Raw genomic sequence first — 19426 nt, forward strand, 5'->3', positions numbered from 1 at the left:
CGATTTCTTTTAGTTAATGCCGCTAGATTACTTACTTACTTTTTTTTAAATCATAATGCAATTTTTACTTGTATTTTAGAAGTGAGAAGGAGGAAGAAGATATCTAAATTACAAATACCTATCACTACATAGTATAATACAAAGTCGCTTCTCGCTGTCTGTTCGTCCGTCTGTCCCTATGTATGCTTATTGCTTAGATCTTTAAAACTACGCGACGGATTTTGATGCGGTTTTTTAAATAGATAGTGTGATTCAAGAGTAAGGTTTATAAATGTTTATATATATATAATTATAGGTAAAGGTTTTGTGTAAATTAGTTAAACTACCCGTGCAAAGCCGGGGCGGTTCGCTAGTCTAAATATACAATACTTCACAAAATGTTGCGTAATTCCGGATTTCGGGAAAGTATCCTTTCTAAATTTATATACCTATTTAGACCATGCGTGATACTATCGTAATTGAATCGTCAATCAAAAAAGGGTGTGACAAGATGGTTATTTAAATAACAACATTTCTAACAACAATTTTTAAATAAAATTACACGGCTGTCTTTTATTTTAAGATTATCTTAATTTAGGATGGAAAACACATTTAACTGCCTTAATTTATATCTTAATAATGCTTATTACTTAGGTAGATACCTTTGCGTTCTGTTATTTAATGCAAATGTTGCCAAACGTTTTGGCTCGAGCGCCAATAAATTCCTGCTTTGGCTGTTTTAGCCGCCTGTCGAACCAGGGGGCCTAGCCAAGATGACAATCTGACAAATGCAATGAAATGTCACGTAATCATTCCATACATTATTTCACTTTCGATTGGCGCTGTATCAACGATTGTCACTTGGCTAGGCTCTTGCTGTCCTTCTGCTGAGTGGATTGAAAGGGCTCCGCCCGCGCCTGGCTGGGCTCACGAGTTATAGTCCGAGAGTCCCCTGATTAAAATGACCGTCGTCAAATACAGGTACTGTTTGTAAAAATATTGCGGCAGCCTGATAATGGTCTGTGGAACAAATTGCTCGCCTACAGTGCCCGCGCCGCGAACTTCCTGCTACTCCAAACTTTGTAATTAACATATTTTTATTGCTTCTACAACTTCAACGCAATTTTTAAATATGACTAACAAACAATAAAACACGCAATATTTTCTGTTAAAAGTAACAAAAACATTCCACAAGGAAAACTATTTGTCCCTTGATAATCTAGTTTAAATGGCCTTTTAACTTTGGGACTGACATTGACTTCGACACAATTATTTTATTAGAGTTAAACCATAGACGTAGTATACAAGTAGTTATAGACGCGCCACTGATTGGACCGGGGTAAGACAAAGAATATTCGTATAAAATTTGGGCAGCATAGGATTTTTTCTCTTTCACTCTTATAAATTTCGGTATTTCGCCATCGCCTCCTACCTATGATGCCACCCGGTCGGTGATATAAGGACAAAGCATGGCACTATTTTGTCTTTCCTCTTATAGGAATCGCAATAAGACTATCTTTCTATATCAAAGAGTGTCACGCCCTTGAGTTAAACCAAGAAAAGTCTGCGGAGACTTTGACAGCACACGCAGTGCCAGTGTTATTTATACGTCATAATTTCATAGAAGTTTGACGTTTAAAATAACACCTGCACTGCGTGTGCTGTCAAAATATCTGCAGACTTGGTTTAACTCTACTTATTTAATGTAACCTATGTAAATAGACCTTTATTATTTCTCTTAAGTCGTTCTGTAGAAATGTTTTTTATTAAGTAGGTTTCATACTTAGAATACTAACACCATTATACATAAAGGTCAAACAGCAATCAGTCGCTTGAGATTTATAATTTTTTTAATTTCGGCGACTGATTACTCTTTTCCTTTGCGATATGCATTAACAAGTATTTGTATGTTAGGTATTGTTTCTAAGTTCACGCTTTCGGTCACCATAGGTCTTTAGCTTTATGGCTATAAACTACCAAACGGAATCATGCACACAAAATCGTGATGTCGAAACCACTGGAGCCCGTTATTAAGAATATAATGGCGTCCTTGACCGCAATGCACGGCCGATGACTACGTTATTTGGGGTTCTGAGGTGCAGAAGACCATTTTGCACATATTTGGTACATAACGATTAATTTTGTTATTAGAAAATTATCACGGATTTCAGATTTATATGGTCGATGTTAAAATCATCTAAAATTTCTGATCGAAACATTCACGACTGACGATTTCACACATTATTATTTACATTAACGGGACTTAATCCAGAGTATCCCGACTGATAAGGGATGTGCAAAACGCTCAAGTTGATAAACAAGACAGTTACTCGCGCAGCTAGATGAGATGATGCTCACGTCAACTTTAGCCTGTCTTTCTCCGAGAATGGTAAAAAAAAATTAAAAATAAAAACAAGGGTTTCGGCGTAATATTTTGCAATATCAATCTCACGACCGCAGACGACCTCTACAAAATTATCTAGGTTTTAGCGAATAATTTTAGTTTATCTCGTGGTTTCGGCAACAAAATACTTTGCAATAAAGATGCAACCCAGATTCTACTACTTTGTCATTTCATTTTTAAATAAATATATGATTTATGATTTATAAAATTATTTACTTAGGTATTTTCAATCGTGTATTGGTAAACCTTTGGTAAACCGATCAGTTTTAGAAGGATTTGGATTAAAAATATATATGTACAATGTATGTACATATATTTTTACCTTTTTGTTGTTTTTGTTGTTTGTCTCTGATTATTTCGTCTTAACTTTTTTTATTCCTCAGGATATAAAAATTAGTGATTTACTAATAGATACATATTACAGCCATATATGTTCTTTATACAATTGATTGATCATCAACGGAACCCTCTTAAAGTATCTTCCAACATCACATCAGGTTTTAAGGTCAATAGCAAATAAAATAACAACCATCTGTCGAATAGAGTAAGTTGTCAAACTGACTGACTGGTGACTGACTAAACATGGGTATGTTGTTGCAACACGTCCCTGCGAAGGTCATTCTCATGACTGAGTTAATTTAAGAGAAACGATTTCTAATCATCTGCACACGAAACCAAACCATGGGTTTACAGTATGCCTAAACAAAACCAAAAACCGTGGTTCGTAAGTACGAAAATGGTAAAAGGAAACCCGTATGGTGCGAGTCTGTCCGTCTTTATTTCTGTCAGTCACATAACTAAATATCTTGGGAATTACCTACCTACGCTATCGATTTGAAATTTGGAATAGTTGTAAACAAGGCTAACCTAGAGGCTAAAGTTTTTTTTTAAATGTCCAATAGGGGAGATGGGGGCCAAAATTTCTAGCCAAAAGTCTAGTCTAGTTACTAAGTAACGTACCTAAGCTTGAGTTGAAGATTCTAAAACAATTATAATTTTTTGTACGGTGCAAAAAGTTAATTTCTTGCATAAAAATATGATTAAATGATTTTGGATAGTGTTTCCTTAGACGTCTGCCATTCAGGGTTTGTACGAGTAGGTAAACTCGGCGCATAGAACAAATATCGGCCGCGTTGCGTTGGGCAACCCGAGGCGCGGCGGCGGCGGCGGTTGCACATTTCCTCACGGCGGACACGCATTAACGATTTAAAACAATTATGCCTGTGGAAGTATACATGCTGTACCTACTAAATTTGCACATAATAATATTTTAATATTACAAATAATAATTATCTTAGGAAGCAATTATATTATATTCAGAAGAAGTTCAGTCACAGATTATATAATTCAGTTCAAGTAGGCTATACGGATGTTATTAGTGTACAGGACCGCTCTTATAAATTCATACTTATATTTAAACATAAGTAGTGTGGGTCGCACACGTGTACCTACATAATATTACATTTAATGAGGTAGGTACCTAAACCTAAAAGTATAAAATATTATGTAGATTGATACACGATACTACACGAACTACCTGTTCTGGAACGAAAGTTTACAACATACTCGTATCATAACCATCGTAAGTATGTAGTAATGTCTATCATATATATATATATATATATATATACTTACTTATATGATTTCATGTTGCGTGGGCCGCCAAGACAACGCGAAAACTTTTAAAGGCATAGTTTCATACTCGTAACTTCCAATTTGGTTCTTCGCCGAATTTTTCCAGAAGCCTCTTTTAGAAACTGTAAACTTTTCCCAGCAGATCGTGAAATAGACTTAATACGGCTAAACATACAGTTGGTCAAAACCAAATTGTCAGTAAATAAGAACAAATAAACTATACTCATCCTTTTCTTTTGGGTGCTAGTACTAGTGTAAGACAAAGATAGCATGTTTGAAATGAGACATTCCTTTGACAAACTATTGCTTTAATCATGTTATTCGTTCTTTGGTAAAAAAACATAATTTTTGTTTTTTTTCTAAATTTATATGTCATCATCATCATCATATGTAGCAAAGTACATCATACGGTATTTTTTATAAAGGGCCGTTCAGGGCACTTGATGTCAGATGTTAATGTAGTTGCGCGCTAAAGTTCGCCAAATCGGAAATATTCCGCCTAAGTATGTCGTTTGGTAAGTATATAGTAATTATATGTCGTATTTTACGTACCTATTTTCTTTACCAACTACTATATTTTGAGCTAATTCTACGGTTTCACTCACGTGTTTTTAGAAACTCGCGCTCGCGCGACATGTTTAAATTCGATCGACGACGACCGACGATAGTTTAAATTCGATTACTATATTTTGGTTTATGTAGGTACCGGTAATGTTCCGACGCTGTATTTGGCAGTGTAAGTATCAATCAAGTAAGTAAAACCTTTAAAATTGTGTTTGTTCTTTGCAGTCATACAGCGACTTCTTCAAAGCCCTGCTGTTCAACGCGCGCGTGATCGTGCAGATCTTCTTCTTGATGGGCGGGTTCCTGATGGCCTACAAGATGCTGATCTACGCGGAGACGCACCCCTTCTCGCTTAAGACTATCCCTATGGCTCTCGTCAACAGATGGTTTAGGTAGCTTTTATAATAAGCTATACTATAGATACCAAGGCCTCCGAGGCTGTATTCGAATCAGGGTCTTCAGCATTCCCAGCTGACACACCATAACCCCTAGAGCACTTACTAATTACAAAAATAAACGATATTCATCAGGTAAAGGCGTGTCGAAATATTTATAATTTCATCGATTCCCAACGGCTTCCTTATTTTATAGCAATTGAGCATTTTATTTTATAGGTCTCGAAGGAAAAGCTTTACGCTTTTGTGGCTTAATAAATGTGTATTTACGGGGGTAGTTATTATACTACCCTACTAGGTACTTACTGTGCATACTCGTAATATGGCCAATAAGTATGCTAGTACATTATTAATATTATAATTCAACCCAACCAGTAATCAATCCAACCATGTAGGTACTTATTTTATTATCCGTTGAAATGATTTGATTTAAGAGGATAATAGGCGACCGCTTTTCCATAAATACAAAAGTAATCCATCTTATTCTCTCTGGATCTTGACATTATGTAAAATATTTCTACACAATTTGATGTATATTAACCATAGCTATGGCCCTTCGTTTGAATTTTTTCGATTATTTGATTATTATAAAAGTTAGGAGCGAAAACACAAATTCCATACAATATTTTTAATGCTCCTAACCTTAAATTTCAAAATACAAATACAAATGCGTTTATTTCATTACTTTTTACAGTAAAGTTGTTTTTAGGTATAAATAAGTAAGGGTTAGATTATGTAATGAGAAAGGTGCGGGTATAGCATGCTGGATTTAAATCCGCCCTTGGTCAGCTAATTGGAGAGGTATTAAGATTCTATAACAATTAATACAATTAACATGAAAAAAAAAACATAGCAGCTAGGTAATAATACTTTTCTTACTGGGGCTTTTCTTTTCTTTTCAAACGAAGGGATATAGCTGTGGTTAATATATACATCTGATTTTGTCAAAATGTTTTCTATAAATATGATATCCGGAGAGGAAAATGGGGACTATTGCTGGCGAAGTAGTCACGTAACGTCGTCCACTTTCGTCTTAATTATTGAATCCACTCAGATTAGAGTTGATATGTTAAGGCTTGGGACTTTTGGATGCTCGCCGTGGTCCGAGAATCCATGGAGTCGCCATTATGTTAAAATATTTTTCTAGAAGTCAAAGTTAAAGTGTAAAAATAAAACATTATATTAGATGTCATGATTTATGCTGTTATATCGGTAATAAACACGATGTTATGACTGCAATCAATTTTATCATAAACCTATTACACACATAAGTCACAGTTCACAGGTGACGCGATATGCATAAATATGATTTACTTAATTAAGCATTCTCTTTGATACTTGTGTTGGTTGGGAGATTGGGACAGACTACGACTATTTTACAAATAAAAAAAATAAAAAAAACACTGGTAATAAATTGTCATTCTTGATTAAAGACGGTTTAAGCAATTTCTGATAGACTTTAAAATGAATAGTTTTACGACTTGCGAAATTGAGTCCGGGTTAGAGCCGTATAAGGAGTTAAAATATGATGAAGAAAAGTCTTTATGTGATGCTGATGTATATTTCAAAGCATAAAATATTTTTTTTATTGTTAACCATGTTAAAAGTTTATCCCATTCAAGCAAAAATTCTCGAAAATACAACTTTTACTGCAGTGGACGTGGAGAGATCGTTCTCAACACACAAAATAGCTTTTAATAAGTCCAGAACTCGTTTAACCCCGCAAAATATAGAAAAAAAAAAGATCCATTCTTCCTACCATTTTAATGATGAACATGAAATTGTAATAGATGATGATTATGATACACTGATTCCAAAGGCCAGTACCTCATCAGAGATTTAGAAGTGCCGAATAATATTATATTGAAGAAGACATTTTTGTTATTGTTACTTAAAGTATTTATTTTAATTTATTTTGTTTACTAATAGTAGTGTTTTTAGTATAACTAAATACATATAAGTTAATATGTACTTATCCACTTTGACTTTGACTTGGAAAAAAATATTTTAATATAATAGCGACTTCGTGGTTTCTAGAACCACGGGGAGCATCCAAGAGTAGTCCCAAGCCTATATATTATTCGCTATCTTTGCGTTATTACTTGCTAATAGACATAATATTACACATGTCGCAGTCATTTGGTTAAATTAGCCAGCTAATAAGACGCCTAGGCATTATTCAATTTGATGCCTAGGCCGATAGTTAATTTAATTGAATTTAGTAACGTTTAACAGTTCTTTAAAATTCACAGATTCACTCACCCAACTGATTCAAATTTAACCTGAAAAAATTAAAATCATAAAATAAATACAATAACCTAACCTAACATCATGAATTCGTTAATATCCAATTTAACTAAATGACTACACGACGTCCAGCCATCTGGTTTAACTAACACGCAATGACTTGGCTGGTTATTCTTGAGTCATTTAATTAGATGCCGGCGTTTAATGAACGGCCTAGGGTAATGTTATCTAAATAGCTGGCTAATTTAACCAATTGGCTGCGACATATACATAAATCGCATAAGTGCTCACGTAATTGTTTTTATAACTGTTATTAAATCATTGCTATAAATAAATGACCCGTTTTCAGATTAATGCCGGCCGTGCTCGTAGTGATGGGTTTGGCAATGACCTGGGTCCCCCACCTGGGGTCCGGCCCTATGTGGGATGCCGTGGTCAAGCGCGAGCGAGACATGTGCCGTGCCAACTGGTGGCAGCTCGTCATCCTGAGCCCCAATCTGTTCCCCTTCGAGCATCTGTGCCTGCCGCAGGCGTGGTGAGTATACATTGCGTCTTTCCACAAAATATTTAATAAGGTACCTGGGTCAAACAAAGGCCACCTTAATTCAAATCTCAATATTTTGTAGAAATGAAGAACAAGATTAAAACGTAGGTTATTATAGTAATATTCACTTTATTGACCGTCTGAAAGAGTACAATTATTTAGGTTTATTTTTAAATTCACTTGAATAATAAGTCTTTTTGAATGACTAAAACCCTCTTACTGGCCCTTATTAAAATTAGGTAGTTTTATAAGGACCACAGCTTATTTCAAATTCTAAGACATTAATCAACATAAACATCAAGTTTTCAAGTTCTTTTTTAAGTTTAATAATCGCTTGGGATTGAATCACATTTTCGACTAATTTTTATTAACAAGAAAAAACAGTAGTAATGGACCTTAGTAAAATTGCTTAAAAAAGGTACTTACTGATTTAACACAAACACAATTTTTATATTTTCAAACTGAGCGTTTATAACTCAATAAGATTCTGCAATACGTCAGCAAGTTTTCACAAAAAAGCAAATTTCACTCACAATTTTGTAGTTTTGTGGACCAAAATTTTACTCTGGATAGACGCAGACTGTTGCTCTGAATGAATTCGTGCCTACTGACAAAATGGTGGACCGCGCGACGACGCGGCCGTGAACTTTCCTATTTGTCCTTCAAGTTTGCACGTAAGCCGAATGTAATACGACAATTGGAAGTGTGTATTTTTAACAGTGGCCCTTGTTATTCGGCGGCTCTTATTTGACGTACCATTTAAGGATGACTCACGCTAGACCGAGCCGTGCCCGGGCCGAGGCGTCCGACATGTCATTTATGACGGTTGATCGGTAATCAGGTGGTTCCATAGAAAAGGAAGCGCCGGAAGCTCCGGCCCGACCCCGGCCCCGGCCCGGTCTAGCGTGAGTCATCCTTAATACGGCTGCTGATGAACGCAGCCCGCTGTAAATCGATTTTTATTTATAATATGCTAAGGATTGAATCCCAAAATGAAGCAATCAGAGAACTATGGCCAACGTAGCAGTCAAAGCTAGCAGGTTGAAATGGCCGCGGGCTGGACAGAATCAACAACTGGTCACATATTTCACTAAACTAAAATAACCTGGCGTAACTGACGTATGCATATTCTTAAGGGGCCCGCGTCTAATAAATGTTTTGTAGCAAGACGACCGTACAGCTATATTTCCATATAACATAACGCTGTTACCAGCTAAGAAGCAAAAGCGTCTAGGTGCCCAAAACTGCCCTCATTCTTCAAAAGACACCTCAATCAAGACAAAAATAATCGTCACTATCGCGTTTCAGGTATCTGGGTACTGACACGCAGCTCTTCCTCGTGACGCTAGTGGTCATGCTGATAATCTGGCGGTGGCCGCGCTCCGGCGTGCCCGTGCTGTCCGTCGTCATGTTCGTGTCACTGCTCATCCCCTTCCTGCAGAGCTACTTCATGAAGCTGATGCCTATCAGAGTCAGCTTGTTCCCTGAGTGAGTATCAAATGTTTCTGGTGACCTTGGTCGTGCCGCTGATACCACGCACCCGCCATTGTTGTCTGTTTGTATTGTTGCTCTTTTTCTGCCTTCTGCCTATAAAGAAATATCTACTACATTATCTTCAAAAATCCTATTATTTTTAAATTAACGTTATACTTTATTTTTAGATCAATAAGAGACATATTCGGGTACAACGACACGTTCTACCACGCGTACGTCTCGGCGCAAGGAAACTGGGCCGGCTACCACCTCGGAGTCATCACCGCCTACTTCTACCACCGCGCGCAGACTGAGAAGTGGAATCTCAGGGAATCTATGGTAAACAAATACATTTTTAACACAAAACCCGTTTCCAGCTCTATTTTAGTAGGTATAGCGAAAGCGTTCATATCTTTTTATCCCCATCCATATTGATTATAAATATATAAGAATGTAATAAAATGATGGTTATTCACCAATAACACAGGAATCCGTTACATATTAATAAGAAAAAGATAATAAATCTTTAAAATAAGAAACAACGTGCATATTTTGATGAAAAAAGGTCAGGCTCAGCAAATAATGCTTAAAATAATAGACTTTTCATTGCGTTGTTTGTGGTTACATTGTTCATACATAGAATTAGTAGAAACCTAATGAATGAGCAAGGCAAATTTTGTACTGTTCATACATAGGCATGAAAAATCAAGTAAATGGACTATAGAAATTTGGTTTGTTCCAATACTGGCTGAATGAATCAGAATAATTTTCTATGCAGAATCACAAAAATCAAGTTCAATACCATTTCGTTTACATATAAATTTAGAAAAAAAATTAAATCTAGACGACACCAGTAAATGAACACACCGTTCATTTACTGGTTTTAGAACATTTGATAAGCCAGTAATGGAACTATAAAAAATAAAGACTTAATCGCATAATACGCCGACAAAGTGTGCATTTATAGAAAGTTTAACTTAATATATCCAAATAACTAAATTTTGTACAGTTGCTCCAAACGTACACTGTTCTTATCTGGGATCTAATTTTTCCATACAATACTTCAAAACCAAAAACAGGTCAACTTCAAACGCCAGTCACATTCAAACTGGTCGAAAATAAATTTATCACGGGTTGCCATTGCATAGGAAATAAAGTTGTTTATAGGAAAAAAAATACGACAAGTGGTAGAAATTGCTATATTTCTTATTTTAGACAAAAAACGTGAATTTGTTCATTCACTGGGGGGTGTTCATTCACTGGAGGGTTTACCCTAGCTGTGTTAATTCATAAAAGCGCTACAAGCCTCAATTAGCTATTAATCATTTGTGAGAAAGGGATAAAACATAAATTTACTAAATAAGGCTTGTAAAGTTGTATGAATAAAGGGGTAAGTATTTAATTTAAGTATTGAATCACGAGCTTCACTTTTAGTTAAACGACAATACATTTAATAGCCCCAATTTCTCAAGTTCCTGGCAGTTAACATTTTGCGCTTAATTCTAATCGCCCCGGCCCCCGTCTTATTAAAGAAACTGTACCAATTTGCAATTTCAAGTCCTCCTATAGTCCTGACGATCTCATTTCGAAATACTCAAGATTCCTGCTTGAGATTCGGGATTTCAGACTTTAATATAAGAAAAGCGCTTGGACGGAAGGATTAGCCCGTTCTGTTTTCCACTTTCTAGGAGTATAAAGAACGCTGAACTAGACGCCAGCCTTTGAATTGATAAATTGTTTTAGAATTATAGCCTACCTGATATTTGAGACATATGCGTACGTGTGATTTAGAGGTTTCTGTACCTGCCAGCACGAATGAGAAGCTTATTCAGAATATATTTCGCCCCATTTATATTTTATGAGTACATACTACATAGTACATAATATTGCTTAAAAGAAAAATTTCACCGCAAACCTATAAGTGAAAATCTTTTCACAAATATAATCCTGTCATAATGATAGTACTAAGCAAGTACTTACATAAGTTAGAACCGTACTTTTTCTGTAAGTATTGTATGTAGCTGGTGTCGCGTATTAGGGAATATTACGCGAAACTCTGCGTAGGGGGCGCCAGGGCGCCACTACCACAATCTGAGGGTCTATCGTAAAACAAGAAAATTTATTTATCTAACATCTCTGTCACTCTTGCATATTCGAGCGATAAAGAGGCAGATAGCGAATTTTCGGATTCGCGTTTCCCGGTAGATCCTCTGTAAGCAAACCGCCTTGATACATACATCAATGTCATATTTTATTATCTCTGAAAACTTGTCAAAATAGTATTTTATACAATCGTGACATAATAGAGAGCTTTTCAGTCGAGTACCGTGTTTAAGCAACGAAGCTTGCTGAGTTGCTTAAGTTAAGGTACGAGATTGAAAAGCTTGATGATATCACTATTGTATACAATACTTTTTCTACAAGACAAAAAAAATACTTTCAACTAGTAGAATCATATAGGTAAACAAACCAAAAGTATACAGCTAAGATACGCGAGCTGCCGCAGCCCGCGATACCATCATACTCGTACGTGCCCCGGCCGCCGGGCCCGGTGCCCCCGGCGAGTTAGTCAACGACACCTCATCGTAACTCATGAGGCCCTGGTGCCTGCTCCTTGCTAAATTAAATTTTAAGACAGTTTTTTTTTCTCGATTTTGGCCACCCTAGCCTATAGAGACTAACAAGCAACGCTAAGCGGTTTTCGTAGGGTATGGATGTGGCTATATGAAGGGTGTCACATGCGCGTTTCTCACGTATGAAGCAATTGTTTCTACTGCAACATAAAATAAAATGTTTTTGTTGGCCAACCAATTACAAAGCGGATGCGACGCAGCAGCGTGTTTAAGTAGGCTAATTTGCATTGAATCGAGTCTCCTTAAACAAGAAATATTTTATCGAAATGTATGAAGTTCTATTATCAAAATTTTTATAATTGACTAAACCGTATCGATAAAATTCTTATGCGTGAGTCGGAAGTGCCATAGACTATCCAACGTTGAAAAGAGTAAGGTTGTAGTGTTGCATGCGACGTTGTAATACACAGATTATACTCGACGAGTAGAAAAACCTGTTAAAGGTACAGTTTGTATAAGTTACTCTATGGTTTACTAAAAAGGCTAGTCCTGCACTCTGGTGGCAGAACATTGCAGTAATATCCCCTATTGCCTATTAAGGACGCAGGTTGCGAATGTTGCTATCCCTCGTTGTTTAATATCTTAGCGGATAAATTAAAAGAAATGAAAAAACGTATCAACTTTTAATTGTTACAGCTCCTGCGCCTGATGATGCTGGTGTCGATCCCTGTGGCGTGTGGCGCCGTGCTCATGGGCTGGGACCTGCACCACCGCGAGGCCTCCGCCTTCGAGGCCGCTGTCTTCAACGCGTTAAACCAGAACTTCTTCGCTTTTGCCCTGTGTATTTTCGTCATCGGTTGCTTTTATAGATGTAACAGTGAGTATTGTGTTGATTCTATTCTTTAATCATGACCCTGCACCACCACGAGGCTGGACTTCAACTTTTTTTTCTCTTACATTGTGCATCTTCATGATTGAATGCTTCTTACAAGTGTACCTAGTACCTAACAGTAACTACCGAGTGTTTTTGGATTTTTATGGATCTTTTTTTCGTGGGTGCCTATCTCGGACTTCAAGTTTCAAAAAGCACTTGTTTTGACATGCACGGTTGTTTACAGAGCTGTACGTCGGTGCCGTGGAATGGGGCCCGCTGCAGCCGCTCGGCCGCATGTCCTACTGCGCGATGTTGCTGCACGCCACCGTGCTGCGGACCTACGGCGGTCAGATGAGACGCTCCTTCTACGCCACTGACTATACCGCCGTAAGTATCCCACCGGCCATTCTACGCGGGCCATTCTCATCTGGTGTTGTTGATAATAGTGTACTCAAAACTTATTCATATTAGTGGACATATTTGTCCCCTCCCCTCCTATAATTATGTCCCTACATAATTATAGGTCCCCTTGAAAAATTTTCCACGGGAACAAAAATCCCAAGTGCCACGAATTTATCTCAAATAGAAATCATACCTCAGTGATATGATAGGCTCTCATAAATGAGTATCTATTATTAAACCGCGTTTAGAATGGGATTTAGCACATATATTGATAATGAACAATTACATTTTTTTTTTTTTTTTTTATAAGTTCTTTATTTAACAATATATTACAAGGTAATTACTTAATCTAGTGTACATTTGGCATCCTAGACAGTAATAACAATAATTTAATACAGTTTAGTGAGCTGTAGGCGCTCATTATAAACTTTTTAACAACTCAGTGTTTATTACATTGGCATGGGTAATATCATAATACCACTAATGCTTATTACAAGTAAGCAACATCATAACTATTAGTACGTTCGCACAGATAGCTTACGTTTTTTGCATACACAATAATCATCTACAATTAAAACATTAACCCAAACTAAAGTTGAAATTGAACAATTACATTAAACGACATTGCCATGGTAGAGTATGCAAATAATTGAAAAAAGGTCTCCAGATACGTTTTGAAAAAAAATAACAGGACACTACGGAAAATCAATTGCTCGAAACACCATCGTATTCCTGGAACACTTTTTTAGGGTTCCGTACCCTAAGGGTAACAATGGGTCCCTATTACTAAGACTTCGCTGTCTGTCTGTCAGTCTGTCCGTCTGTCACCAGGCTGTATCTCATGAACCGTGATATACTAGACAGTTGAAATTTTCACAGATGATGTATTTCTGTTGCCGCTATAACAACAAATACTAAAAACAGCATAAAATAAATATTTAAGGGGGACTCCCATACAATAAACGTGATTTTTTGCCGGTTTTTGCGTAATGGTACGGAACCCTTCGTGCGCGAGTCCGACTCGCACTTGGCCGGTTTTTTTTCTCCTATTGCGATCGAAAGAGCTTAGGAGTTATGATTGTGAGTAAAAATGACATACATAAATGCAAATAAAAATAGCCCGACTATAAGTATCGGCGCTTGAAATAATTATGACTGACTAATGAACATTAATGAAAACGTCATGGATAATTTTAATTACTCTTGTGCTGACGGTACTTTCGAATCCCGTTTTCATTGCGGTCTAATAATATCTCGTTGCTAATCAAAATTAAAGCCTGAATTCAACCAAATTCTGATTACCATTAATTTAATTGTTTCTCCCTTCAACACGAACAATAGGTAGGCACACTTTTATTTTAACTTCAGCAAAGTTTCAGCATGTTTAACTTTCATAATGTAACGCTCTTGTGACGCCATCAGATCATGTTATACGCCGGCATCGTGACCACCACGTACCTCTGGTCCCTCCCCCTGTACCTGTTCGTGGAGGCGCCCGCCTGCGCCTTGCAGAAGTTCCTTCTGGGCCCCAAGAGGAGACCCAGCAAGGAGCAAGAAGCCAACGGCAACGGCCAGGTGAAGCTCGGACAGTCCACTGTGTCCGTGTCCACTGTGTCCACGCATATTTAAGTCTGAGTAGATTTTATTGGGTAAAATTAAGATTTTTACAGTTTATATAAATGAAATAAAAGTACGTTAATAATATTCTAATTACACCACGTGAATCATTACAAAGTTAACAGATTTTAAATGTTGTTATTTTACAAATAGAGATGATTTATAAAATGTGAGCTTTCATGAAATGGTCTAACGCTGCGTCCTACGTAAGCGAACAACTCAAGAACGCGAAGCAAGCGGCGCGGCGGGCCCACGGCGTTCGCGTTCGCAACGAGATCGCCCACGTACGACACTTCTACAGGTATCAAAGGATTGATTCACCCCGCAGCGCATTACTTCGCTTCGCGTTCGCGTGTTGTTCGCCTACGTAGTACGCTGCGTAATCACTCGACGTTTGTACTTCTTGTTTGACGTTTACCTATAGTTAGACCAATGATGCGACGATACAAAAAGAGGATTTAAAAACATACACATTAAAAAAATTTTATTATCAAATATTAAAATCTGAAACAAACACGTACATAACTAAACAAAAACACTAAAACTAACTAGAAATTACACATTAAATACATCTTGTATTACTTTAATATTGTTTTGTGTAACGAAAACGTGTACATAGATCAATTTAGATTTGCTCAATGTATTGTTAAGGCATATACTCGTCTATCCTGTGATTTTAGATAGTTGTAAATAGTGACGTATAATATTTCTTAATAGCTAGTAATAGCTATTCTATTGGTAAGTATAAATATCGACAGCTATGTTTATTTTAAGCTACGGCAAATAAATTTTATTGGAACATATGACGTATTCGTAATAATCAAGAGCATTAAATGTCCATTAAAATGACCCATTTTCATTGCTATCGATTATACATAAACAACACACGTTTATGCAGAGTACAATTACCTAAAATGGATCGTTATTTCGAATATGAATTATTTAGAATGTAGATAAATCTAGAACTAGCTAGAACTTTCATTCAACCTAACGTCAAAATCGTTTAAAGTATATACATATAGTAAACTATTGTATATATAATATCCTGGAATTGGAATGATGGTGTTTCAGCGAAACACTTTGAATTCTGAAATCCGGTATAATTTGAATGCATTGCGTTACGTTGAATTGCTTTTGAGTGAAAAATTACTCGCGCATTCGCGTTTCGCTACGTTTTCTCTTCAGGAATTTTATGGTAAAATTTTCAATAGCGTTACTTAGTTGACGTTAAGTGGACTGTTAGCATTCAAGAAGCGTATTCAAAATAATTTTGTTAATGTCACCTGTGTATGTAATACTAATTATAGTTTTATGGTCAGAGTTTTGTACCTACTTACAGATTTTTATTAAATAAAGTTTCATATTTTAATATAAAATCGCCTTTTGTTATAAATAAGTGCCATTCGAACTTAACATTAGTATTAATAATAAATTTTAAAGTTCGGGGGCCCCTGCTGAGTATTTAATAATTTAGGCATGTAGGTATGTGGTCGATTTAGATCGCAGACTTTACATACATCTATAATTAAACCTCTAGCTGCATTCAGCACATTTATATTATTTCTAACAACAAAGGTGGCAATAGGGGGTATTACTGCAATGTTCTGCCACCAGAGTGCAGCACTAGCCCGCTTAGTAAACCATAGAGTAACTTATACATACTGTACCTTTAACAGGTTTTTGACAAATTTTCAGATACGATTTTCAAATATGACACTGATGCAACAAGGCGGTTTGTTTACAGAGAACCTACCGGAAAACGCGAATCCGTAATGTAGCTATCTGCCTCTTTATCGCTCGAATACCTATGCAAGAGTGACAATGTTAGATAACGAAAATTTCCCGTAATTAAATGGCCTTGTGAACTGATCTCCACGATCGTGTGATCTCACACCTATGGATTACTTTCTTTGGGGATATGTGAAGTCACAGGTCTACGCAGATAAACCACTGACGTTCGACCACTTGGAAGCCAGAATTCGCCACGTTATTGCCAATATACGGCCCCAGATGCTCGAAAAAGTGGTCGAAAATTGGACTTCCCAATTACGCTTCATTCGAGCCAGCCGTGGCGCCCATATTCCCTAAATATTTTTTTTGACCTAATGGCATACGAATATTTTTTAAATAAAACCAATACCATGATAATAAAATTTATTTTTACGTTTTTATTTTATTTTGAATTTGTATACCTTTAAAGAAATCACCCTTTATGTTTTAAAAAGATGTGTCCCGCCGAGTTTGTTGCCGGTCCCATATTGGGATACCCTCCTACAATAAAATTTAGGAGGGAATTAAAACTTCTGGGGTCCGAGGTGTAGGGTTGGAGCCGGCGTAGCTTTAACGCGTATATTTATATCTTTACTTGAAAATAGTTGTAGTGTATAACTAGCCTTATGAACCGATTTTGCATGTACTACCAGCCTTAGTTTATAGTCCATAACTATATATAGTATATATAGTTATGGTTCATTATTTCTTGTATGTGGGTAATGGGTATATATTTTTGCACTTTGTAGTTTTCCTCAGTCAGCCGTTGACCACGAACGCTGTAAAGGGTTCGAAACGTCGGGATGTATTATAAATTCAATATACGCGTTATAATCCGCTTTCATAGTTTTTTTTTAATTAAACAAACAATCAATCGATCGAAAATATTTTCTGCAATGTCAATATCCGGAGAGGAAAATGAGGACGTTTGTATAGAGAAGCGGTCGTCCACTATCCTCTTAATGCTTACAATAGCTTTATATTTATATACATAATGTAGAAATAAAATCAGTTAAAGATTTACCTAGACGAGTATGTCTAATAGGTAATATATTTTATTGCCACATCTGAGACGCCTACACGCTAACCTACCGGCATTCTCGCTTATCTTATTCTACGTCAATGTGTCTACAGAAAACAAGAGTTATGAATAGAGGCAGATTTCATTATAGTTGATTATAGTATGCCTGTGCCCGCCCCGACAGATCCCTATCCACAATACCTACCTTACTATAGGTATTCATGGCCCGTTCCATTCAATGAGCTACCGTCGAATACAAGCCTAAGTGTAGTGCTAACTAATTAATTGTGTGTCAAGACAATAGGCAGTATTATCGTATTGAAACAAAGCGGAAACAAATGAAACAAAACCGGCCAAGCACGAGTCGGAGTCGGACTTGCGCCCCGAGAGTTTCATGCCATCTCACAATTAGACATATCGTCGGCTGAGAATACGTTTTAGGCCACCAAACGAAGGAAATACAGTGTATAAGTCAATTTTGGCATAGTTGTAGGAAATGGTTAAATAACATACTAAAAGTACCGGAGGGTGGGGGTGAAGCTAAAGGGTGGGGGGTGGGGGGTTTAGGGTCCCTTTTTATAGTTTTTCGTAAATAACTCAACGGTGGCCCGTAGCAAAAAATGTTCTACTACATAAGAGTCCCCAGCAAGCTGGGCCGAATTGCACCTTCCCATACAAACTTAGTTCCGCTCTCATTTTAAAACTACGTATTGGATTGTAATGAAACTTTGCACATACAATGACATGAGGTATATCTAGGTCTGAAATTAGTTTAAATAGCTCGAGTTTATAAAACAAACGAAATAGAGCAAAAACAAGTTTTGTATGGGAAACTTAAATTCGCTGTATTTTTTTAACTATGGTATCTGAAGCTACATAAACTAATTACTATGTCTGTACATAGATATACCTTTATCAATTATCCTATTGTAAGTAGAAAGATTCAGAGCAATCTAGCTAGTCGAGAACCAAGCTTGCCGGAGTCCCATAAGTAATCTACATAAAATCTACAAAAAAAATATACGTTTTTACGTTCAAACTGCAAAACCTCCCCTAAACGACGCGTATTTACCACAAAAAGGCTATTTAATGACAAGAATATAGAGAAATTTAGGTTGGCATTGCAAAATACTAGCTGGAATGATATTCTCATAAAAAACATAATCAAAATTATAATCTTTTTAATGATCAATGCCTTTTTGTGGTAAATACGCGTCGTTCAGGGAAGGTTTTGCCGAGTTTGAAAGTATAAACTACACTTTTGTGGTCTGAAATGCCTTCATCTATGACAGAGATACTGTATTGCTGCTTCTGATTTGTAAAAATTTGGTGAAAACAAATAAATACATGTTGAACTCGTACGTACATTTAGGCACATATGTTTATTATTTATAGTACTAAACTAACTACGAATCTACTAAAATAACTACTAACTAAACTAAACTACGAATGAAATATAAAAAAACCTCACCAAAGTTTCCTGCCTCTGGAATGGTGCCAAGGATGCTGATGCTGGCGGCGTTGCCTCTTCGCACCGCCAGACGCTAAAGAGCCTGCTCTGTGGGCGGGTGGTGTTTTTAGGTAAATCCAAATATGTACTTCAGAATGTCGGATAATTCCAAAAATCATCTACAATTTTATCATAATTATTGTCGAATCCATTTTCGGAACCACCCCCGATAACCTGAAATATTCGGTATTCGCTTAAACAAGTAAACTACACCAAAGATAGATATAACTCCGTAATAGATGGATACAGTCTAAGGAAAAAACGTGCCTCGAAAATCACGAAAATTTGATTCTCGATCAGATGGCGCCACTAGTTTTGGCCTACTCTCGTATAGAGGGCGTTGACTGTTTCGTTTGTTATTTATAATTTTAACGCATACCAGTGAAAGAACATGGGTCAAAATAATAAAAATAATTAA

General features: G+C 36.6%; 1 protein-coding gene across 1 annotated transcript in view; it reads left to right on the forward strand.

Moving 5' to 3' along the window:
* LOC134753046 (O-acyltransferase like protein-like) overlaps positions 1–14811 on the forward strand; it is a 36242-nt gene extending 21431 nt beyond the window's left edge. The window contains exons 7-13 of the mRNA XM_063688810.1: positions 4808–4974; positions 7574–7759; positions 9077–9256; positions 9430–9580; positions 12511–12691; positions 12933–13075; positions 14513–14811. Of these exons, the coding sequence (XP_063544880.1) occupies positions 4808–4974; positions 7574–7759; positions 9077–9256; positions 9430–9580; positions 12511–12691; positions 12933–13075; positions 14513–14719 (1215 nt within the window). The 3' untranslated portion in view covers positions 14720–14811. The remainder of the gene's footprint in view (positions 1–4807; positions 4975–7573; positions 7760–9076; positions 9257–9429; positions 9581–12510; positions 12692–12932; positions 13076–14512) is intronic.
* The last annotated feature ends 4615 nt before the right edge of the window (positions 14812–19426 follow it).

This window comes from Cydia strobilella, chromosome 2 (assembly GCF_947568885.1).
Source record: "Cydia strobilella chromosome 2, ilCydStro3.1, whole genome shotgun sequence".
NCBI lineage: Eukaryota > Metazoa > Arthropoda > Insecta > Lepidoptera > Tortricidae > Cydia > Cydia strobilella.